This window comes from Heterodontus francisci, chromosome 35 (assembly GCF_036365525.1).
Source record: "Heterodontus francisci isolate sHetFra1 chromosome 35, sHetFra1.hap1, whole genome shotgun sequence".
Classification (NCBI taxonomy): Eukaryota; Metazoa; Chordata; class Chondrichthyes; order Heterodontiformes; family Heterodontidae; genus Heterodontus; species Heterodontus francisci.
Window position 1 is genome coordinate 43,082,902 of NC_090405.1, and position 23,598 is coordinate 43,106,499.

At 40.8% G+C, this 23,598-nt stretch overlaps 1 protein-coding gene across 2 annotated transcripts in view; it reads right to left on the bottom strand.

Moving 5' to 3' along the window:
• Positions 1–2,437: 2,437 nt before the first annotated feature.
• Positions 2,438–23,598, bottom strand: part of scamp5a (secretory carrier membrane protein 5a) — a 61,849-nt gene continuing 40,688 nt past the window's right edge. For both annotated transcript variants that reach the window (XM_068015434.1, XM_068015435.1), the window contains 2 exons: positions 17,815–17,932; positions 2,438–7,844 (listed from right to left, as the gene is read on the bottom strand). In XM_068015434.1, coding sequence (XP_067871535.1) covers positions 7,647–7,844; positions 17,815–17,932 — 316 coding nt within the window. In that variant the 3' untranslated portion in view covers positions 2,438–7,646. The remainder of the gene's footprint in view (positions 7,845–17,814; positions 17,933–23,598) is intronic.

Genomic DNA, 23,598 nt, shown 5'->3' on the forward strand with positions numbered 1-23,598 from the left:
TCACCTACATCTAAATCTAACACCTGGCCGGGTTCATTACCCAGTACCAAATCCAATGTGGCATCGCCCCTGGTTGGCCTATCTACATACTGTGTCAGAAAACCCTCCTGCACACACTGGACAAAAACTGACCCATCTAAAGTACTCGAACTATAGTATTTCCAGTCAATATTTGGAAAGTTAAAGTCCCCCATAACCACTACCCTGTTACTCTCGCTCCTGTCGAGAATCATCTTCGCTATCCTTTCCTCTACATCTCTGGAACTATTCGGAGGTCTATAGAAAACTCCCAACAGGGTGACCTCACTTCTCCTGTTTCTAAACTCAGCCCATACTACCTCAGTAGACGAGTCCTCAAACGTCCTTTCTGCCGCTGTAATACTCTCCTTGATTAACAATGCCACACCCCCCCCTTTTACCATCTTCTCTGTTCTTACTGAAACATCTAAATCCCGGAACCTGCAACATCCATTCCTGCCCCTGCTCCACCCATGTCTCCGAAATGGCCACAACATCGAGATCCCAGGTACCAACCTATGCTGCAAGCTCACCCACCTTATTCCAGATGCTCCTGGCGTTGAAGTAGACACACTTTAAACCAAGTTCTTGCTTGCCAGTGCCCTCTTGCGTCCTTGTAACCTTATCCCTGACCTCACTACTCTCAACATCCTGTACACTGGCACTACATTTTCGGTTCCCATTCCCCTGCTGAATTAGTGATTAGGTGCAGATTAGGTGACTGCTTTGCGGAACACCTCCACTCAGTCCGTAAACATGACCCCGAGCTTCCAGTCACTTGCCATTTCAACACACACCCCTGCTCTCATGCCCACAGCTCTGTCCTGGACCTGCTGCAGTGTTCCAGTGAATATCAATGCAAGCTTGAGGAACAGCACCTCATTTTCCGATTAGGTACACTACAGCCTATTGGACTGAACGTTGTTCAATAATTTCAGAGCGTGACTGGCCCTTTATTTTTTTATTAGATTCCATTTTCCCCCCCTTTTTTTTTAAACCATGTGCTTGCCAACTGGCTTTTTCATGTTTGTGCTTTTGGCTCAGGCTGCTCATTATTTTGTCATTAACACTCCCTTTGCACTAATGCTTTGTCTTTCACCACACCATTAGGGCACTTTCTTTGCCGTTACCTCCTTGTCAGTTAATCTCTCCAGCCCTCTGGCTCTATCACACACCTTCCCTTTTGTTCTCTTTACCCCCACCCCCTGCTTTATTTGCTTAAACCTGTTTCATCAGAACTGGCAAAGATTAGAAATGTAAGGTCACTGACCTGAAACCTTAACTCCTCTCTCCACAGATGCGTCCAGACCTGCTGAGTATTTCCAGCACTTCCTGTTTTTATTTATGTTCAGGCATCCTTCCCACAATTAAGATGCATCTTTTGCAATATTGGCGAGATAAACTCAACCTGGGAGATGAATTTTTGATGTTATATTTATATTTATATTAGGGAAATTGAATGCTTTTGCATTTGTCACTGTAATGGTCAGATCAGGTATCATGGCCAGACACACATTCTAATCTGCCCCAACAATATGGTTTAACTGTAGCCTCAGGTCCATCTTTTACAGGATCATTGCAATATTTCCAAATCTCCATCAGCTATCCCCATGGGCACTCAGTGTTATTGGAGAGTTTAAACCATGGACTCAGTCTGATGAAGATCTAGGTTCAGACTGCCAAAGCTCACAGTAGCAGGTTGGTCAGAAAAACATTTTTCTATGAACTGATTTTGAAGGAGGAGGACTGAAAATTAAGAACCGCACCACATTTTGAAAGGGCATGAAATCATTGTTTGAGAGTCCATTACTGTGAGAACTTAAATATTTATTGCCACAGTCAGGAGCCATTTATAAAAATGTGCTAAATATTTCATTTGTTAGCAATATTTTCCCCCCAATAGTTAATTGGTTATGTAGGTCAAACACTTCATCAGTTTTCTATGACAAATGCAGATGTCAACTAAATATTTCACCAGGAAGACATCTCTCCACCAAAATGTTTTAACATTTAAGCTCTAGACATATTGACAATGATTTTGCAGTACCCTCTACACTTTGAAAATATGCACCCAAATTCCTCTTTGGGACTGGTTGACCAAGTCTTCTGCTTGTATTTAAATTCACAGATTATAGTCGTCTGGAAGAAATGTCAATTTCCACAGCTTAAAAATCAGGAATCATTCTTTTTTCAAATGTGTTCCATTACTTAGAATTCCAGCACTGTATCCCAACTTGCGAACAGCAGTAGCATGGCAATTCTTAATTAGGCCAACCATTGCAATTGGTACCATTAAATAACTATTTTGAAGACAGGTGTACGTATTTGTATTGATGGAGTAATGTTATTCTGGTGAGACCGCAGAAAGAATTTGCAACATTCAACTTCAAAAGACGGAACAAGATAACAAAGCTGGGTTTAACTATTTATTTTTCCAGAATGATATTGACACATTGATGTACTAGAATGAGAGTGATATAATTTCTCAATAGGAAAAAAGGCAAATACTCCATTTTGAAGAATTACAGTACTGTAAAAAGAGCTAAAACAATACAGAAGATGCGTTCTACACTTAGCATATGTATAGGACAGTAGCTATTAAATACCAAATAGCAATCTTTAGTTTTTTTTTAGAAATGCCCTTTTCTAAGTCGTAGAGAGATCAGTTAACAAATTGCACTGTGCAGTCAGAATGAGAGTAATTTAGGATTTAAACAGTGAACCTCCAAGTGGCCAAAACAACATTTACCAAGATTAATGGGGAGACATGTATCAATGTACTTGCACAAGCTTAGGACTTAAAAGAAACATAATCTAGGCTCACAAAGGCATGTTACACCAATCTGGTTCAAATTATTCATAATTAAAATACTGGATATCAATACTGAATTAATTCTAATGCCTTGACTGTATCACCAAGTTAAACTCCAAAAGTCACCATGAAAGATACAAATTTCCATATACCCAATACAGAGCATAGTTTTAATAGAACATGATTAACATCTTGTTACTTAAAATACATTTACAAATTTTCAAGTACTTCTGATGGTGAAAATTATAGAGATGAATGGCCAACATTATTCATTAATTCTATACACGGCAGCTCACATTTCTCAAACGGCAACTACTTTTTTTTTACACAAGAGGCTAGATTTTTAATTTTGTGTCATGATTTGCTAAGCTTATTTACTCGAACACAACCCTCTGCCTGGGATTAACCCATATTTAAGGTCATTTACTCAAACTGAAGTTTTCATATTTGGTAACATTTAATAAGCAGTTACCAACATGCCACAATCTACAGGTAACTGGTGATGAGGAGGAACACACATTCCTGGATCCTGCTTTTAAAAATTAATTGAAATTGGTACCTTTACAACAGCCTTTACAGTAACAACTTGAGACTGTCGAGCAATACGATGCTCATCTTTGAAAGAACTGACTACAGTTGCACTTGAAAGCAAAAGCAAGAGTCATAAAAATGCTCCTCAGCCACATGAAAGGAATTCTACCTAGGTAAGTTAAGTTGTTCAATTTAAGCTGGGTCAGCAAAAAACCTTAACTGTAAGCAACTCCACCAATCTCAATGCCATTGTGTAATACACGGTGTTGGGACCCTTGATGAAAAGCAATGCCTTTCTTGGACTCAAACTTATAATAATTAGGTTTGAAGAATTTTTAAAAAACAGACCCAATTATAACCAAGAGAAAAAGCAGAAGCTATCACCGAGTTACTGAAGGTTCACATCTAGGCAGCACTCAGAACAGGAAGTATGCAGCAAAAAAAAAAAACCATGAATTAGATCACTGCAAACAAACAGAACCAGACAACTGGGCAAATTAAAAAGGAATAAAAAAAACATTTGTGTTCTTAAAGAAAAAATGCTTTAAGAAATACAAGAACTGTAATTAACGCTATATACACAATAATTCAGTAGAATTATCCTGCATCAAGCTGCAATGAGTGTCAGTTCTTAGATTAACACCTTATCTTAATGCATAAGGAGGGATCAATAAAATTTCAACATAAGCCTACTGCATTGTCAGGGCTTCTTCAGGAAACAAAATTGGCATCTAAGCACAGCAATTGAATAAGTGGGCACATTCCAACATACTTTGTGTCCAAGGAAGGAAAATAAATACCAGCACAAGGACAACTTGATTTGCTGAAATTTCCAAGTCTGGGCCAGCAGTGAGGTAACCCAACGAGCAATATTGTTCCCGGTTTATCCATTCATCCAATTCTGTGCCGGGAGAACATTCAGCTAACATGGTGATTTTTCTTTTTGATACCCACTGGCAACAGGTGAGGTATCTCATCGCCAGCAGAGACCAAAGAAGTTTTACCCAATTGTGTCTGTATTAAGGCACCTTTAAGTGGTGCTGAATGAAAATATTCTTGTCTCTACGCATCCTTCTGCTGTGGTGAAAAATAGTTAACAGTCTATGCCAAATCCCATCATCACGTCGACCAAGTTACTTTAAATACAGAAAAACAACTCTAGTTAATCTGCGCTTTACAGTCAATTATAAATTCATGTGGCAAATCCAATTATTTGAAGAGAAAACATAGGAAAATAATAGCTTTTCTCTATGGTCTACTGAGTTAGCCAACAGCTCCTGCTCACTTGCAAGATATTGAGGTGCCGGAAGCAATTGTCACTTGGTCCTAATGATAAATAAAATGGCTTCACACAAACACATCATTTAATCCAAGCAAATAATTCATTTAGTTATATATGGGCATTAAGATTCTGTAACAATGTAGTTCCCCCTGTAGTTAAGGGATAAGAAGTGAAAAAGTGCATTAATTTTTGATTATGACAGCACAATGTCTTGTCTAAGGTAGAATGAAGCACCTGAACTAATTCTGAAGTACATTAAAGAGGGTTTTCTATATTTTTAGGCAAGGATTTCTGCATATAAATCAAGTAGCAGTTAGAACAGTGTTCCAAAAAAGACACCATTGAAGTCTATTGTAATTTTCACAAGAATATTTTACAGACACTTCAACTATTTACAGCAAATCTTCAAGACAATGAAAACTCTAAAAATAATCTTAATGTGAAACATACAATAGGCTGCATTTGTAAAATTAATATGCATCAATTTATGTTTTGTAAGCCTGAAGTGTACTGCATTTATTTAACCATTATACAGAGGGTATACATCTTTTACTTAAATGCAGTTAGGCTCAAAGCCTAGTATTTCTTCAGAAAATGGTATTCTGGATCATTATACCCACCTTTGTACAGACAGAACATTTTCTGCAAAATATAATCTGGACATTATTCTATCAGGAATGCCAAATTCTATTTTTTTTGTTATAAAGTGACTGAGATAAATCATTCCCCAAATTTCAGATTCAGAAAATAAAAGCAGCCAGAGCACAGGATGTCGTCTTCATGTAAATCCACTTTTTAAAATGATGAACATTGACAGACTATGTGCAAATAAAGATACTGCTTGGAGTGTTTGAACCACATAAAACACTATTTCTGTAGTCCCCAGGTAAAAGCAGGAAGTCACAACAGCCTCAAAAGTATATGTGTAAACCAAAACAGCAAGACAAACCAAACTAGAACACATGCACCTATAGACGATTTATACGACTTGTACTATCACCACAGCCACAGCTTAAATACTCTTATGTACACCTCAATTGCTCAATCTTAATTCACACAATTTTAACTTTGTTTCTAATCTCAGAATATATTTATTATATAAAATTAATTCACTTTATGCCTCTTCCCAAATATGAACCACTACAGATCTGAACATCACAGCAGCTTTGCAAATAAGAAATTTCTCTTCACAATACTAAAGATTAATTTGGGAATTTGTAAGAGTTTGTAAACAAGTAGGAATGGGTGCTTTCTTGAACTGATTCCAAGCCAATTTCTTTTCAGTTTCCCTATTGTGTAGTACAATCAACAACTTGTAGACTTGAGTAGAGACACTACAATTTGCAATAAGTTTTTCCTCTTATTTGGTTTGATGGAACAGCACTGACTGGCCACATCTCTGCATCTGATTTCATGTGCAAGCATCACAAATTCCAAACATTCTCTTGCTCCTCACATTGAGCTTTGTGCTGCGGAATCTACCCACCCATGCTTCCATCTCAAATACTGGTGCATGCTACTGCAATTCTTAATGGATTAACAGACTTCAATGCTGATCATGAATTATTAGAGATAAATCATGAACAAAAAAATACATTTCCACATGTTGGAAACAGATTTTGAAATTAAACTGAAGCCTCAATTAGAAACTAAATTGATCTTTTCCCCCACCTAGAACGTGTAGAATACAGCTATGTAGATACAAGAAAAATTATGTTTATTGCTTGCAGTTGTACACTCAAGTCCCAAGTCCAACAGCCCTATGTTTAATGCGTATTATTAGTTTTTCCCCCACAGTATCAGTAGTTCTCCGGGGTGCTCTCTTTCTTTTTGACCTATCTGAAGGAGCAACATAGAAATAAAGGCTGGGAGTGGGTTGAAAGAGAGCAAAGAAAGGCCAGTAAAAACAAAAAGGAAGCACCAACCTTATTGGTATGTTTACTGACATTTCTGTACTGTGTTGTGTTTTGCATTAATAAGCAGAACTATTCCTTACATTAAAAGCTCTCCAAAACAAAACTCATTTTAGCAAGTGCACAGGATAGGAATACAATCTGGAGCATAGGCAAACCAAACTCATTTTTCCCATGTTATCTGGGCTCTTGACTCAATAAGTACTTTGGGAGTATTGAAGCCATCAAGATAGGATAGTTACAAATTATTCTGTTCATTATCCTGTTCATTCCACACAATTTGAAATTAAAGCATTCTGCATTGACTAATTAATGATCAGTACCAAATCTGCTTCTGAAAATTCAGAAGCTTTGCCTATTGAAGGGCCCATTTTACAGCATGTCTGTAAAATGCTTGTATGTGAAGTGATCAGAACCCAACTTACGATCTGTGGTAAGCTCACGACTGACAGACACATATGTAGTTTCCTTCAGAAGTTATGGCCCTTACAGGTACATGATTGTTAGTGTATAGCTACAAGTTATGATAAATGAATCTGGTCAAACTATTCTGGGGGTTACTTGTTACTTAGTGTCATAACATTATCTCTACAAACTGGATAACACAATAAGCATTTCATATAACAGCCTTGGGGGTAATCACAATGTTGCTCTAAAGTACATCAATACTAACATAATCAATGGGAGTGTATTGTAATACATGGGCAGGGATTTCTTCTGCACCCATCCAGAAAATACCTGATTATTCCTAGCATTACGGTCAGACCAATGTTATTAGACTACCAGATATTACTTTGTGTATGTGTGCGTGTGATTTTTCTTTTTGCTTAAGTTGGAAGTGACCTACATCACAAACACATTCAATATCAATAACATCACATCTTTTAAAAAGGTATTTGCACATTGTTCTATAGCCACCACGGTTTCAGTTTTTAAGAGTACGCCGTAAATATTAGCTGTTTTCGGAGTACAGAGCGCTTAACCTCTGAACGATACATACAGGGAGAAAAAAAGCATTTTTGAATGCCCCAACTGACCCTGAACCCAGGAGAGGCTCTGTAAACTGCTGAGGTGTGCTAATGTAGGGAGTTTACATTTGGTTGTTGTATGCGTAGTTGGGAGTGTCCGAATACTCTGTGTATTGTGGGCTTTGCACGGTCCCCTGCACTGCGCCTACAGCAGCTTGCTGAGCTGCCTGCTGCACATGTGGATTCTTCCATGCGCCCGTGGTCCATTCTTCTTGAGCCTTGCTCATGCTTCCACCACTGCCACGGTAATAGTTATGAACCTAGAGAGTTAGAAATGATAAATTATGCAATTTAATTTTTAAAAAGAAAATGAGAAGGACTGCAGTGAATACTTCAGGAAAAAAAAGCAAAATTTAATAGAACTTACAGCACAGAAATAGGCCATTTGGCCCAACAGGTTTGGGCTGGTGTTTATGCAATGCTCCTTCATCTAACCCCATCAGAATAATGCTTCTACCCTCACCCCTTCCCCTCCCTCCCAAAACTGCGACAGGGCTCCCCTTGTCCCACCAGCCTCCACATCCAAAGGATCATCCTCCGTCATTTCCGCCACATTCAGCGTGATGTCACTATCAAACGCATCTGCCCTCTCCCCTGTCAGCATTCTGAAGGGATCGTTCCCTCTGCGACATCTTGGTCCACTCCTCCATTACCACCAACACCTCGCCCTCTTCCCACGCAATTGCAGGAAGTGTAACACCTGCCCTTTTACCTCCTCTCTATCCAAGGCCCCAAACACTCCTTTCAGGTGAAGCGGCGATTTACTTGTACTTCTTTCAACTTAGTATATTGTATTCGCTGCTCACAATGTGGTCTCCTCGACATTGAGACGACAAAATGCAGATTGGGTGACCACTTTGCGGAACACCTCCGCTCAGTCTGAAAGAGTGACCCTGAGCCTCCAGTTGCTTGCCATTTGAACACACCGCCCTGCTCTCATGCCCACATATCTGTCCTGGGCTTGCTGCAGTGTTCCAGTGCACATCAACGCAAGCTCAAGGAACAGCATCTCATTTACCAATTAGGCACGCTACAGCCTGCCAGACTGAACATTGAGTTCAATAATTTCAGAGCTCGACGTGACTCCCTTTTTAGTTTTAATAATTTTTTCTTTGTCTATTTTATTTTAGTTTGTTTCATCATTCATTTTTTTTAAACCATTGTTTTTTCATGTTTGTGCTTTGGGCCAGGGCTGTTAATTTTTCTGTCAACTAACACCCTCTCTTCACTAATGCTTTGTCTTTCAGCACACCATTAACATACAATTTGCCTTTGTTCCATGACCTTCTGGTCAGCTATTCTCTGTGACCCTGTCATATCAACAGCTTCACTTTTGTTATCTCTTGCCACCGGTTTATTTGCTTAAAACCTATTACATTTGCCAGTTCTGATGAAAGGTTCTGGCGAGACAGAGATGGGGGGGGGGGGGAAAAGAGAGAAGGAGAGAGAGAGACAGGAAGTGAGTAAGAGAGCATCCATGTTAAAAAGGGAACTTTAATTTTTCAATCTGTGTGTTAATGCTTTGCTACTGGTTAAGTCTTGATTTATAATAAACTGATAATTGTGTTGTTTATTTAAGAAACCTGGTTGGTGTATGTTATTCTGGGATATGAAGAGTAGAGTATGATTGACTATCAGTAACTGGGTGAACATTTAAACATATGCTGTGACCTGCAGAGAAGTGGAACTGGAAAAGACAGTGCACTCCTCCACCTCGGATGTAACAACCGCTGGAAACCAGCTGGTGTCAAAAAGTCACAGACAGAACCCAGAACATGCAGCTTTACAATTTGTGGACTTTACACTGAAAATTAATTACAAAACATGGCATTTGTTTACATTGGCAATGTCGCTAATGGTATCTTAATTGAATCCCAAAAAACTGGCAGTTGCACTCAATGGCAGTTTTTCAATGTACAATTATTCTAATACTATCATTAATCAAACACACAATGAACAGATTCGGAGACTGAAAAGTAAAAGTCCCTGACAAAATGAAGCTACTGTTATTTTTTTTTTCTTTTCATGAAGTAGAAAAGATCAACACCCTCACCCTCTTAGTTAAAATGAGCCTGTGACAAAGTCAGAATTGGTTCTTTCCCGAGAAGCTTTTACATTTAAATTAGGGTTCGAGAAGACTGCCGTGCACTGCTCTCCCCTCTTTACCTACAACCAATGCTGGACACAACCCAGCTGTGTTGAGGCAAGTAGAAACACACAAGCAGCTCGCAGGACCAACAAAAAAAGCATATCGCCAATGCCGTCAAGATTATGGGGCCCTGTCTGCTGTACATCAGAGTGTGCCATCAACAGCAACTCTTTAGTTCTCAGCTTTAATGTTCAAATGGACTGCTTAATCTGAGATCAGGGTGACGCTTGGATTTAATTAGCAGATGTTTCCTTTGATCAAAGGGTTCTGGTTTATTCTATTATAAATAATACTGATTCAATCAACTAACGAATCCAGTTCCTTTGCCCATGCAAGGCTTTTTAGAATCTCAATGGACTATATTTCCCTTTTTGTGGATGTGCAAATCACAGACTTCGATTATTGAGAATTTCAATGTACATTTGATTTAGCATCACAGTCGCCTAAATTAAATTGGTAAACTATAGGAGATTGTTTGATTTGAAAAAGGAAAGCATGGATCTTGCCAGAAGTGTATATTTTGAAGCCTACAGGAAACAGAGGGAGTAATGCTTTCAAAAACTGAAGTTATGTATTAACCTATTGAACCTGTTCAAACAATATACTTGCCAAAAGTGAGAACTGGTAGAACCCAGCTGAATGTGATTAAGTAGTTTGTGTGTATGGTTGTCTTCAAATGATGAATAAGCATCCAAGAGATTAACAGCTATAGCCTGAAAATAAGTGTTCTTCAGATGTCTCAAAAATCAGATATCTTATCAACATAACATAACTATGCAGATCAAACTCAATCAAGCAGCTCCCACTGCCTCCGCACCTCCCCCACCAAGCCTATTCTATGTCTGGAATTCTTGGAATGCATCGCTGCAACAGCAGAGAGGAGAAAAGGATGGATAAAGGTGGACTATGGGAAGAGCACTTAGACCAGAGAAAGATGATACAAAGAAAAACTTGGAAATGAACAGAACAATTAGCTTTAGTATCTCTTACCCTGTCTTTATGTGAATACTTTTGTTTGCAATGATTGCTGAACATGAGAATTTGATCTTGAAGAGCTACTAAGGTAGACATTGCAAGGGAGCTGAATTAATATCTCTAGATACAGTCAACAAACCTGCATGCTTCAGTGATCATCATTTTAGCTTTCTACATTCAACCATCTTCCTCATACATTCACTAATTTTTCCAGCAAGTTCCCTGACAAAAGTTCAGCACTTGTTATTTAAACCAAAATATGAAAATGGACGCCACTCTTAAATCGATTCCACTTTCCTGTCATATCAATTAACCATGAACAAGATAATCAAGTGTGCAGTTATTCAACCTTAAACTTACTCGATCTGCCACTGAAAGCCTCATCAATTCTTTTGTCATCTCCAGACGTGATTATTCCTATGCTCTCCTAACAAACTTCCCTTAAGTCACCCACTTTTCAACTCATTTAAAAATCTGCTACCCAAATCCCAATTTGGCAAACATCATTCACCCGTCCTCGCTAACCTGCAGTGGCATCTGGTTCCCTACTGCATCACATTTTAAATTCTCATCCTCATGTTTAAATCCCTTCATGGGATCTCCATTCACTCATCTCCAACATCCTCTAGCCAAAAGCCTTCCACACCACCACCATTAACGGAGTACTGGTGTTGTTACGACCAGGTGAGAAAGAGGTCTAGGGTTCCCTTTCAGCCTTCACTTGGTCTTACTAGAACAGGGTTTACATTTTAAACAGTGTTTTTAGCTCCCCCTTGGTGAATCCTTGTTCACTGCTTTCCAATTATAAGGCAAAGAAACCAGCACAACAGGCACTCTCAGGTTTAAAGAAGAAAAAAGTGAAATTCTATTAAACTTAAACTCAAATTTGGTTAACGTCTACGGATACACGACACACCCACGCTAGCATGCACACGCAATACACATATGCAGATAGAGACAGAAAAGAAAAGAAAATAAAGTGGAAAAGTTTGAGGCAATATCTGAAGAGTTTTTGTTAGGGTTCTTAGAGCTCACTGTAGAGTCCTTGATTGTCGGTAGATCCTGCTTTCGTTGGGGCCCAGTATTATTCTTAAACTTTGTTCAGTGTAGGAGACTTTTCTCTCTTGGGGTTCATGTGGCTTCAGTGGGTTTTGGAGTTCTGTGACAAAGAGATGGGAGCAGATAGGAGAGGCTGTGGTGAGCCAGCCAGGAAAGGTCTTTTCAATCCAGGAGCAAACAGCTTTCTGCAGACACTCAGTTCAAAACATGTGGTCTGATCATGTCTTGGTTCTGTGTATTGAGAGAGTCAGGAATTGGTCCTTTGTCTACAAACACTTAATATGCAAAAATGCCTTTCCAGCCAGAGGCCTGGCAACCCCCCGTCACAGGCCTGCTCTTCTTCCCAGCAACAACTTGAAATTTAATGTCCATGTGGCAAAATTAATGTGCCTCATTCTTGGCATGTGGAGGCCTGCATGACACCTCCACATCCAGGCGAATGAAATGCGATGAGAAAAGTGCATTTCATTAAAACAGTTGAGAGAAAATATATGATACAGGAAAAAAACATGCATTGCTCTCATTCATTTCCATTCATTCATAGATCCTAAAGCTCATTAAAGTTGCCTGTCTTTTCCTGGTGCCAGTGCTGCTTTAATTGCCCCCCAATTGCCCTAAAGGGTTGAAGAGTTATGGACAATGGGCAGGAAAGTGGAGCTGAGGCCGAGATGAGATCTGCCATGATCGTATTGAATGGCGGAGCAGGCACGAGGGGCTGAATTGCCTACTCCTGCTCCTAGTTCGTATGTTCTTTTTGGCATCCCAATAATTGTGTGGTTCTTTGGGGAAGGTTTTGTTTAGTTTTCCCATTGCCATGACTGCCTAGGGTCTTTGTTCCTCGTTGAGGTCTGCCAAGAGTCGGGGGGAAAAGAGGAGGGGAGTTGATTTAATTAGCCCTAAATCTGAATTTTTGCTGAGAGTCAGAAGTGGGCAGGTCTATCCTGAACTCTTTCAGTGCTTTGCTGAATCATGCAAAGGCTTTTGACTTCAGGGGATGGGTGGTTCCCTTTCTCTCTGACTGTGAGGGAGGATTCTTTATTAATCCCCCCTTTGTTTTCTGGGACACGCCTGCCTGCAGGTATGTGTGCAGAATCGACTGCGCTCCCCTGTGGCACTTCGACTAGATGAGGCACCACCTTCAGACTTTCTCTGCCCCCTAGAGGTCTTTCTTTGTCTCTGCAGATTCCTGTAAATGCTGTTAGCAATGCTGGTGGGGTGTTTCTTGTGTCTGCATTGACATAGGAGGATGTGGGGCCAAACTTTCACATTTTTCAGGGTAACCTGCCCTCTTGGTCACTTTTTCCCCTTCCCTGTCTAACCTTCTGCCAGCCTGTCCCTTTTTGTTCTCAGCTGGTGTCCCTTGCAGTTCATCAGCCCTCAGTTGAAGGGTCCTCCCAATGGTACAGGACTTAAGGGTGCAGGTTCCACTGTAGGTTGGGGTTTCCCCTCAACCTGGCATATGCAGCAACTCCTGCAGTACTCCACCACATCTTTATGCAGTTTTGGCCAGTCAAACTGCTGTCTTACGCGGGCTTTGGTCTTTCATATACCGGCATGTATAGCTACTGTAGTTTCCTGGGCCCTTCTTAATATTTCTCTCTGGTACCTCTGTGGCACCACTAACTGGTGAACTACTGTCCACTCCTTGCTCTCAGCTGTGAGGAGAACTCCATTTCCTCATCAGTACCTCATTCTGGCCTGTCTGAGACTTTCTTTGGAAATTTAGGAGACCCAGGGAATGAATTAAATGTAGGTGAGGCTCAGCGAGCCGACCCAGTATTGCACAGCCTGCCCTGTCTGAAAATGAAGCAGAGGGGGTCCCTGATTGCTACTATTTATTTAATTCATTCCCTGGGTCTCCTAAATTTCCAAAGAAAGTCTCAGACAGACCTGCAGTACCAATGGAGTCTCCTCTGGGAGAGCTGGTTTGATCATGACCTGATCCACTACACATTCAGGGAAACTGCAGGGGTCCGTTTCCTGCCACGGCCCTGTCTCTCTGACCTCCTGCTGTCTTTCTCTCACTACTGAGCGGGCCACCACCTTTACCTCCGCCGGATCATTACCTAGGAGGTCAATCCCATCCACAGGCAAATTAGGGACAAACCCTATGGTCATCGGTCCCAAATCTAGGTTGCACTCCACGTGCACGCAGTGTACAGGTACAGGCATACAACTGCCCTCCAATACCATTCATCACCATTTTGGTGTTCACTGCACTCTCTGGGGGAAGGTCAGGCCTTTTCCCAGTAAAAGGGATCTAGTGGCACCTATGTCCCTGAGAATTACAATGGGCTTGCTGGCCCCACTCGAGAGGTATGGGTTTACTTTCATTTCAAACACAAAACCTTGATAACCTTCAGGAATCCTATTTAATTTTCCTGCACTTGCAGAAGTAAGCTTCCTGGGTCTCACTCTTACTGCAGTTAAAGCCAAACTTTGTTCCGCTCTGCTTTCCATCAGGGTCCCTTCTTCACTGAGCGGTGTGCCCTGATCAACCCTCCCGGTTTTCCCTTTAGTTTCCAGCAGTCAGATTTTAAATGCCCTGCTTTAATACAATGGAAGCACACAGGTCTCCGGGTTTCACTCTTGCTCACAGCACCGTCCTTTTTTGGCTGGAGGAGGGCCCCCTGTGTCTCCTCTGCTTTCCTTTCTCTCCCAGGACTGCCTGGGCCCCTATCACCTCTCCATCCTTTGTCCTTTTCGCATTTGTGGGGGTGACTAGGAAAGATTCTCCTCTGGGAAACCGACTTATAAATTAAAGCAAACTCATCGGCCAGAATGGTCGCTTGCCGGACTCTCTGGACCCGCTGCTCCTCTACATGGGTCTTTAATGGAGAGTGGGAGAGACTGTTTAAATTCCTCTAACAGAATTACTTCCCTGAGAGTCTCATAGCTGAGCTGTACTTTAAGAGCCCTCAGCCACTGGTCAAAAGCCAGCTGCTTACTTCTTTGAAACTCCAGATAAGTTTGATTAGCTTGCTTCTTGAGGGTTCTAAACTTTTGGCGATAGGTTTCGGGTACTAATTCATTTGCCCCGAGGATAGCATTTTTGGTCAGTTCATAATCTGATGAACTCTCATCTGGTAATAGAGAATAAACTTCATGGGCTTTTCCAGTTAGCTTGCTTTGCAGTAAGAGAGGCCTGGTCTCAGCTGGCCATTTTAGCTGCCTTGCCAGTTTCTCAAAGGACACAAAAATGCCTCCACATCTTCCTCATTGAATTTTGAAATCCGTTGAGCCAGTTTTAACAATTCTGTACCCAGCCCTGAATTATGCTCCTCCTCTGCCATGCTTTCACTGGAGTTACTCTGTAGCCCCCTAGTTAACTCAAGCCACTTCTGCTCTCTTTCTGGAATATTCTTTCTCGCTCATTCCTTTTCGTCTTTCTTTCTCTCTCCTCTTTTTCTTCAGGTTCCTTCTGGAAGGCTCTCTCTTTCTCCCTCTCCTGTCCCTCTCTTTCTCGGTCTTCTAATTCAAATTTCCTTTGTTTCAATTGTATCTTTGCTAGCAGTACCCTGCCTGGATCTGCTTCTTCAGATTCAAGGGGAAAATGGTTGACCACTAGCCTTAGGAGGTCAGACTTCCTAGCCTTGCCACGTACAGTGATCCCACATTTTCCTCAACTTCTCCATGGACAGTACTTTTAACTTATCCCAAGTTTCTTCACCCTGGTTTGGAGAGCTACTAGCTTCAGTCGCAGACATGTTGGTAATCAAATCACACACAACTACAAGAAAACCTGTATTAAAATTTTGCTTTTTGTTTGATTGGGAACAATTTGGCTTCCCACTTCCAATTTCTCTCATTTGTTTGTGGGTCAATTCCAGATGCTAGCACCCAAATTTCTGTGACCATCAGGCAAGAGGTCTAAGGTTCCCTTTCAGCCTTCACCTGGTCTTACTATAACAGGGTTTAAATTTTAAACACACTGTATTTTTAGCTCCCCTTTGGTGAATCCTCGTTCACCGCTTTCTAATTATAAAGCAAAGAAACCAACACAACAGGTTCTCTCAGGTTTAAAGAAAAGTGAAATTTTATTAAACTTAAATTTTAATTCGGTTAACGCATACAGATGCACGATGCACCCACGCTAGCATGCACATGCGATACGCATATGCTGATAGAGACAGAAAAGAGAAGAAAATAAAGTGGAAAGATTTGAGGCAATATCTGAAAAGTTTTTGTTACAGTTCTTCAAGCTCACTGTAGCATCTTTGATTGTTGGTAGATCTAGCTTTTCGTTGGGGCCCCTTCTTAAACCTTGTTCACTGTAGGAGACCTTTCTCTCTCTTGGGGTTCATGTGTCTTCAGTGGGTTTTGGAGTTCCGTGAGAAAGAGATGGGAGCAGACAGGAGCGGTCTTTTCAATCTAGGAGCTAACTGCTTTTTGCAGACTCTCAGTTCAAAATTGTACAATTCAGAAAACCCCAGGTTGCCAAGCAGGTTAGTCATGTGACTAACTGGTCTGACCATGTCTTGGCACTGTGCATTGTGTGCGTCAGGGAATGGTCCTTTGTCGACAAACACTGTTTGTTAATATGCAAAAAGTCTTTCCAGCCAGGGGCCTGGCAACCCCTTGTCACAGGCCTTCTCTTCTTCCCAGCAACAATTTGAAATTTAATATTCATGTGGCGAAATGAATGTGCCTCATTCTTGCCAGGTGGGGACCTGCATGACAGTGTCTACAGACAAAATCCTCTCCTGGCCTACATGTTCTGTGCACCCATTTTTTCCCCATTCTATCTCCTATCAAAGTGAGGGACAGAAAACAACTTGACAGAAGAAAAATATGGACCATGGGATGACCCTAATAATTCACTGGGTAAATATATACAATATGGAACTGTGCAATAGTTAGAAGGACCAAAATCAAAATACCCTCCTGTCTAGCAGATTAGGACCAAATCAGTGCCAGGATCTACTAAAGCATATCTCAGCGCAAACCACTAGAGGAGTGAAGAAATATTGGGCTGTTTGTTTCAGTATAGCATTTTCACTTGGGCTGCCTGCACTGGGACAGATCTTCCTACAGATAGTGCTCTGTTGCTGTCCCTTGCAAAGGTGTAGAGAAGGAAAAGAATGAAGAAAGCAAGAGTGGAAGAACAGAAGGAAAGCAAAAAAAAAAATGTCCTATCCAATCCCATCAATTCCTGGGAAAGTGAATAACAGTACTGAAGAGCTTTAAAGGCAAAAAAAAGATAATCAAACACCAATGACCTCCTGTGTTATTTTACAACATCATCCAACTATCAGCCAGCATCTGAACACGGTCCTTTCCAACTGGGATCGTGCGAACCTGGTTGTCCCAGGAGCGGGATCGCGTGGTGCACATTAGTTTTCTTCAGCATTTTGTGACTGGCGGGTCCCACAAGACATAGTCAGTATAACTGCACTCTCACTTTTAGTTTGCCTTGAATCAATAGCTCCTGGTACAAGGAGGTACTTGCAGGTCATTTTGTGGCATTAGGGAACCTGATGTTATTTTATTGGTTCAAACAAAATAGAAAAAAAACAGAAGATTGCTTATACGTGTTACTTAATCTAGGAGATCCTCTAACATTTCACCTTGATGACCATGTCTTCCTATTTTTAGATGCTGCTTATACTTGCACTTGCGGTTTTCTCTTTTTCTCTTTCAATGGAGCTTTAGTGGAAGTTCTGGCAATACAAAGCGCAATACCAAATGGACATTTTGGAACAAAAACAAACTGAAGTATTTGTGACCAATTTGTCTTCTCCTGAAAGTTTATATTAAAATTCAAACTGTTGCTCCCTGTGAAGAAACAATTGGTGAACTCCCAAAACTATTAAATGGCAGCGTGGAAGCAAGTCCTGAACATTTGTATTAAAATTAAATTAGAATATGGTACTGTGGAGAAGTACTCCCAACTGAGGGATAACCAAAGGGTTTATAACCGTTTTTGGGCTGCGCAAATAACTTACTTTTTAAGAAGTTAGAATTTGTTAAAACTTATTCCTTTGTCTGTGAACACTTAGCTTTGAGCAGCAGATGTCTAGACTCCAGCCTAATCAAATGAGCTTTACCTTGGTCAGAGCGACGAAAGACAGCACAGCTACAGCTGTAAACATTACAGTTGGGATCAGCATCACGACTGCTGAGCCAGCGTTTGTCCCAAAGAAGGTAATTGTAGCTATCCAGCCACTGTCGGGAGAAAATGATACACACATTAGCCTCAGCCAGAGAGAGTACCAATAACTTTATTTTTACAACAATCGTAGTAACCTGAAAAATTCCCCATACATTAAACTGATTCAGACTTTGTGTATCTGCTATACCCTGTGTAATGATACTGACTGCATCTTAATTTCATTGGCTGTGAAGCACTTTGGGACATACCAAGGATAAGATAAGGTGTTCCATAAACCAAGTTCTTTCTGCCTCAAGCATTTGCCATGATCCTTTGAACCATTATTAAAACAGTTCTGTTGACTTCCCAACATCTTCCGTAGTCAATGAGATTTCAAGCTTTGGGGGTGGATTTCCTGCAACACTACTGTATGATTTGACGTTAATTAGGGGAATAGGTCATCCGATATATTTCCCATCATAGAAACCTTAGCAAAGTCCAGCATCAGGACTAACTGAGCACATTTGGCATCCACCATTATCAAGGTGGTTTAAAAATTCAAGGGGCGTTTTGCCTCATGCCATCAATGGCAGGAAAATAATTCTTTCTCCTCCAGTCAGAGCTGCTGCCCATACTATGCCACAGTAGTTTGACAAACATCCCCTCCCTCGCAGCTCAGGCGAGTGGGGTAGCAGCGATACGAACATAATTGGTAGCCCATTGACATACAAATCCAGATTCCAGTCAGATCAGAAAATCCAACCCTCCATGTCAAATACAACAGAAGTCTTTTTAACAGGAACAAGCCTTGGCTTCCAAACAATTCCCTTTATTAAATCATTCCCATTCATGATGTATTGTGCAGTGAATGGAGAATTAATGCTCAAGAACATAATAATCAACAGGTGTGCACTGTACCTTAACTTTTAGAAAATTTACAACGATTAGCATCAATATGATTTAATTCAGTGTGTGTAAAACTGCATGTCCAGATGCAACTGTACCAATAAAAAGTTATAGTAAGCATTTCTCCTACAAACAAGATAAATGTTTTCCACTAAGTTGTACCTTGTCCTACTCTTTCGTCAAAATGTACTCACTCCCCGCACCCCCAATCCCTTACATTGTAATGTGGTCAATACCTTATTTACCACACTACCTTTTTCTGGTCTCCGTTATAAAGACGTCTGCAAACGCGACATGAAATCGTGTGACATTGATCACAAGTCGTGGGAGTCAGTTGCCAGCATTCGCCAGAGCTGGCGGGCAGCCATAAAGACAGGGCTAAATTGTGGCGAGTCGAAGAGACTTAGTAGTTGGCAGGAAAAAAGACAGAGGCGCAAGGGGAGAGCCAACTGTGCAACAGCCCCAACAAACAAATTTCTCTGCAGCACCTGTGGAAGAGCCTGTCACTCCAGAATTGGCCTTTATAGCCACTCCAGGCGCTGCTTCACAAACCACTGACCACCTCCAGGCGCGTATCCATTGTCTCTCGAGATAAGGAGGCCCAAAAGAAAAAGACCTTTTTCTGGGCAGTTAAAGCACAGACAAGTTAGATGTGCTTTAATAAGTGAAATCCCCATTGAATCCACCACCATCTCAAAAGTAGATTCTGAATTGTTGTTCAAATAGAAATATTGATGTAACAGTAAAATGATGTGCTATGAAACCCATCTTCATTTGAGTAAAGCTGGACAAATCCTTAACCAATGGGCAAATCCCTCTGAAAAACCCCTGTACCCCTCTCAACAAGTCTTCTGAGACTAATATAAACCTACTAAATCCCTTTTTATTTAAAAAAAAATCCAAGTCATGTTCCACTTATAAGCTATGATGCCTTTTAGAAGTTTCTTTTGATATAAATTAAACTTACTTCAGAAGGTATAAATCAAACCAGTGAAATTAATTACAATGGATATTATTATTAACATAAGAAATAGGAGCAGGAGTAGACCATATGGCCCCTCAAGCCTGCTCCATCACTCAATACGATCATTGCTGATCCACAGCTTCAACTCTGCTTTCCTGCCCGCTCCCCATATCCTTGGATTCCCTGAGACACCAAAAATCTGCCCATCTCAGCCTAAAATATGTTCAATGATGGAGTATCTATAACCATCTAAAGTAGAGAATTCCAAAGATTCACAACTCTGAGAAATTTCTCCTTAAATGATTAGCCCCTTATCCGGAGACTGTGCCCCCGTGTTCTAGATTCCCCAGTTAGGAGAAACAACCTCTGTCTCTACCCGGTCATGCTCCTTCAGAATATTGTATGTTTTAATGACATCACCTCATTTTTCTAAACTCCAGAGAAAGTAGACCCAATTTACTCAGCCTCTCGTCATTGATAGGACAACTTTCTCATCCCAGGGACCAATGTAGTGAACCTTCGTTGTAGCACCTCCAAGGGAAGTATCTACTTCCTTAAATATGGAGACCAAAACTGTACACATTATTTCAGGTGTAGTTGCACCAAAGCCCTCTGCAATCGTAGCAAGACTTCCTTATTCTTGGACTCCAACCCCATTGCAAATAAAGGCCAATGTGCCATTTGCCTTCCTAATTGCTTGCTGTATTTGCATGCTAACTTTGTGTTCCTTGTGCGAGTACACCCACGTCTCTGATCAACATTTAAAAGTATCACGCCTTTTACTTGTTTGGGATTAGCATATCGGCAGATACTTTACCCTTACCTGTGGCAAGAAGCTCTTCACTATACATGGGGACACTTCTGTGCAGAGTACAAATCTTTAGTGAAAGGACTTGGCAAATTATTTCCCACGTTTGGGAGGCACTGCTATGAGATAATGTGATCCACATCACCTGTGTACGAAGCAAATGATGCCTATTGTGCCCCACGACACAATGACCTTTAACAACTTAAATTAGTAAACCACCTTGAACATAGTAGAACATCCCAAGGTGCTTCATAGGAATGATCAAACTCAATTTAATACCAATTCACATCAGGAGGTATTAGGGCAGATGACCAAAAGTTTCATGCCTTTTAAAAAGTATTCCGTTTTTCTATTCTTACTACCAAAGTGAATAACCACGCACTTTCCCACATGGTACGTCATCTACCACCCTGTTGCCCACTCACTTATCCTCTCTATATCTCTTTGCAGCCACTTTGCGTCCTCCTCACAGCTTACATTCCCACTTAGCATTGCATCATCAGCAAACTTAGATACATTACTCTCAAACGTTTTGTCCAAGTCATTAATATAGATTGTAAACAGCTGAGGTCCCAGCACAGATCCTTGCAGCACTCCACTAGTCACAGCCTGTCAACTTGACAATGGCCCATTTATCCCGACTCTGCTTATTGTCTGTTAACCAATCCTCTAGCAATGCTAATATATTACCCCCAACTCCATATCGTGTATTAACCTTGTGTGACACCTTATCAAATGCCTTTTGGAAATTCAAGTATACTACATCTGCTGATTGCCCTTACCCTTCTAATTACATCCTCAAAAAACTAATACATTTGTAAAACCATGTTGACTTTGTCTGATCATACTATGATTTCTAAGTGCACTGTAAAGACTTCCTTAATAATAGATTCCAGCATTTTCCTGATGACTGATGTCAGGTTAACTGGCGCTTTTCTCTCTCTCTGCTTTCCTGAATTTACAATCTGCTGGGACCATTCTAGAACCTAGGGAATTTTGGAAAATCATAACCAGCACATCCACGATCTCTAAAGCTACCTCTTTTAGAACCCTAGGATGTAGGCCATCAGGTCCAGAGAATTTGTTGGGTTTTAGTCCCTTAAATTTCTCCTATACTTTTTCTCTGCTGATAATTACCTCAAGTTCCTAACTCTTACTGGCCCCTTGATTACCCTCTATTTCTGGTACGTAATTTGTTTTCTACTGTGAAGACAGACATAAAATATTTGTTCAGTGTCTCTGTCATTTCCTCATTCCCCATGATAATTTCTCCTGTCTCTAAGAGACCAACATTTACTTTAGCTACTCTCCTTTTTATATTTGCAAAAGCTCTTACAATCTGTTTTTAAAATTCTTGGCTAGTTTACTCTCATTCTATTTTTCACTAACAACAACTTTTTGGTGGCCCTTTGCTGGTTTCTAAAACACTCCCAATCCTCAGGCTTACTGCTATCCTTTGCCAAATAATAAACCTCTTTTAATCTAATACTATCTTTAACTTCCTTAGTAAGCCAAGGATGGATCTTTCTTGCAGAGTTTTATTTTTAATGGAATATATTTTGTTGAACATTTTGAATTGTTTCTTTAAAGATTTCCCACTGTTTATTTACCACCATACTTTTTAGTCTATTTATCCAATGAACCTTAGCCAGCCCTCCCTCATACCTGTGTAATTGACTTTAAGGTTCTTGTTTGGGACTGGAGTAAATCACTTTCAAACTTAACGTGGAATTCAATTGTATTGTGATCACTTTTCCTCAGTGGGTTCTTTACTAGGAGATTACTAATTAACCCTGCCTCATTGCACAATACTAGATATAAAATAGTTTTACCCCATGTTGGTTCCACAACGCATTGTTCCAGGAAACAGTCACAAAAGCATTTGACAAACTTATCTCCTAGACCACGTTTGCCAATTTGATTGGTCCATGCTATATGAAGCTTAAAGACCCCACAATTGCCTTTATTACAAGCTCCAATTATTTCTTGCTTAATGCTCTGGCTAGCAGTATAAATGCTGTTAGAGGGGACCTATAAGCTATTCCTACCAGCTTTTTCTGACCTCGTTATTCCTAAGCTCCACCCATACTGATTCTACTTCCTGATCTTCTGAGCCAAGATATTTTCTCACTACTGTCCTTATGTCATCCTTTACTACCAGAGCTGCTGCTCCTCCTTTTCTAGTCTGTCTGTCTTTTTGAAATGTTGTGTATCCTGGAATATTTATTTCCCAACCTTGGTCACCTTATAACCATGTCTCTGTAATGGCAATTAGATCTAAACCATTTATCTCTACATGTGCCACTAGTTCATCTAACTAAATGCTTCGCACATTCAGGTAAAGAGGCTTCAATTTTATTTCTTTACTCCAATTATTTGCTTGGACCTTAATCGCTGAACCTTTAGTTTAAAGCTCTATCCACAGCCCTAGTTATACAATTTTCCAGGACACTAATCCCAGCCTGGTTTAAGTGGAGCTCATCCCAATGGAAAAGCTCCCTCTTTCCGGAGTACTGGTGCTGGTACTTCAGGAGTTGAAACCCCTTCTTCCAAAACCACTGTTTGAGCCACACATTTAATTCTCCAATCTGCTTTGCCCTATGCCAATTGCACATGGCTCAGACAACAATCCAGAGATTATTACCTCTCTCAGCAGAACATAATTCCTAGCTCTATGTACGTCGTCGGTCCCTAAATGGACCATGAGAACTGGATCCTCTCCCTTCAATTCCAAGCTCGTCTCCAGCCGCAAGATTTCGTCCTTAACCCTAGCACCGAGCAGGCAACACAACCTTTGGAACTCCCATCATGGCTGCAGAGAACGGTGTCTATCCTCCTGCCTATATCCTGTCCCTCATCACCACCACATTCCTTTTCCCCCTTGTCACTTGAATGGCTTCCTGCACCAAGGTGCCACAGTCAGTTTGCTCATCCACCCTGCAGTCCTTGTTCTCATCCACAGGTAGCAAGTACCTCTTACCTGGTGGTCAAAGCCAAGGGCTGAGGCTCCCCCATCACTGCATCCTGGATCTCCATATCTGCCTGATTCACAGTCACACCCT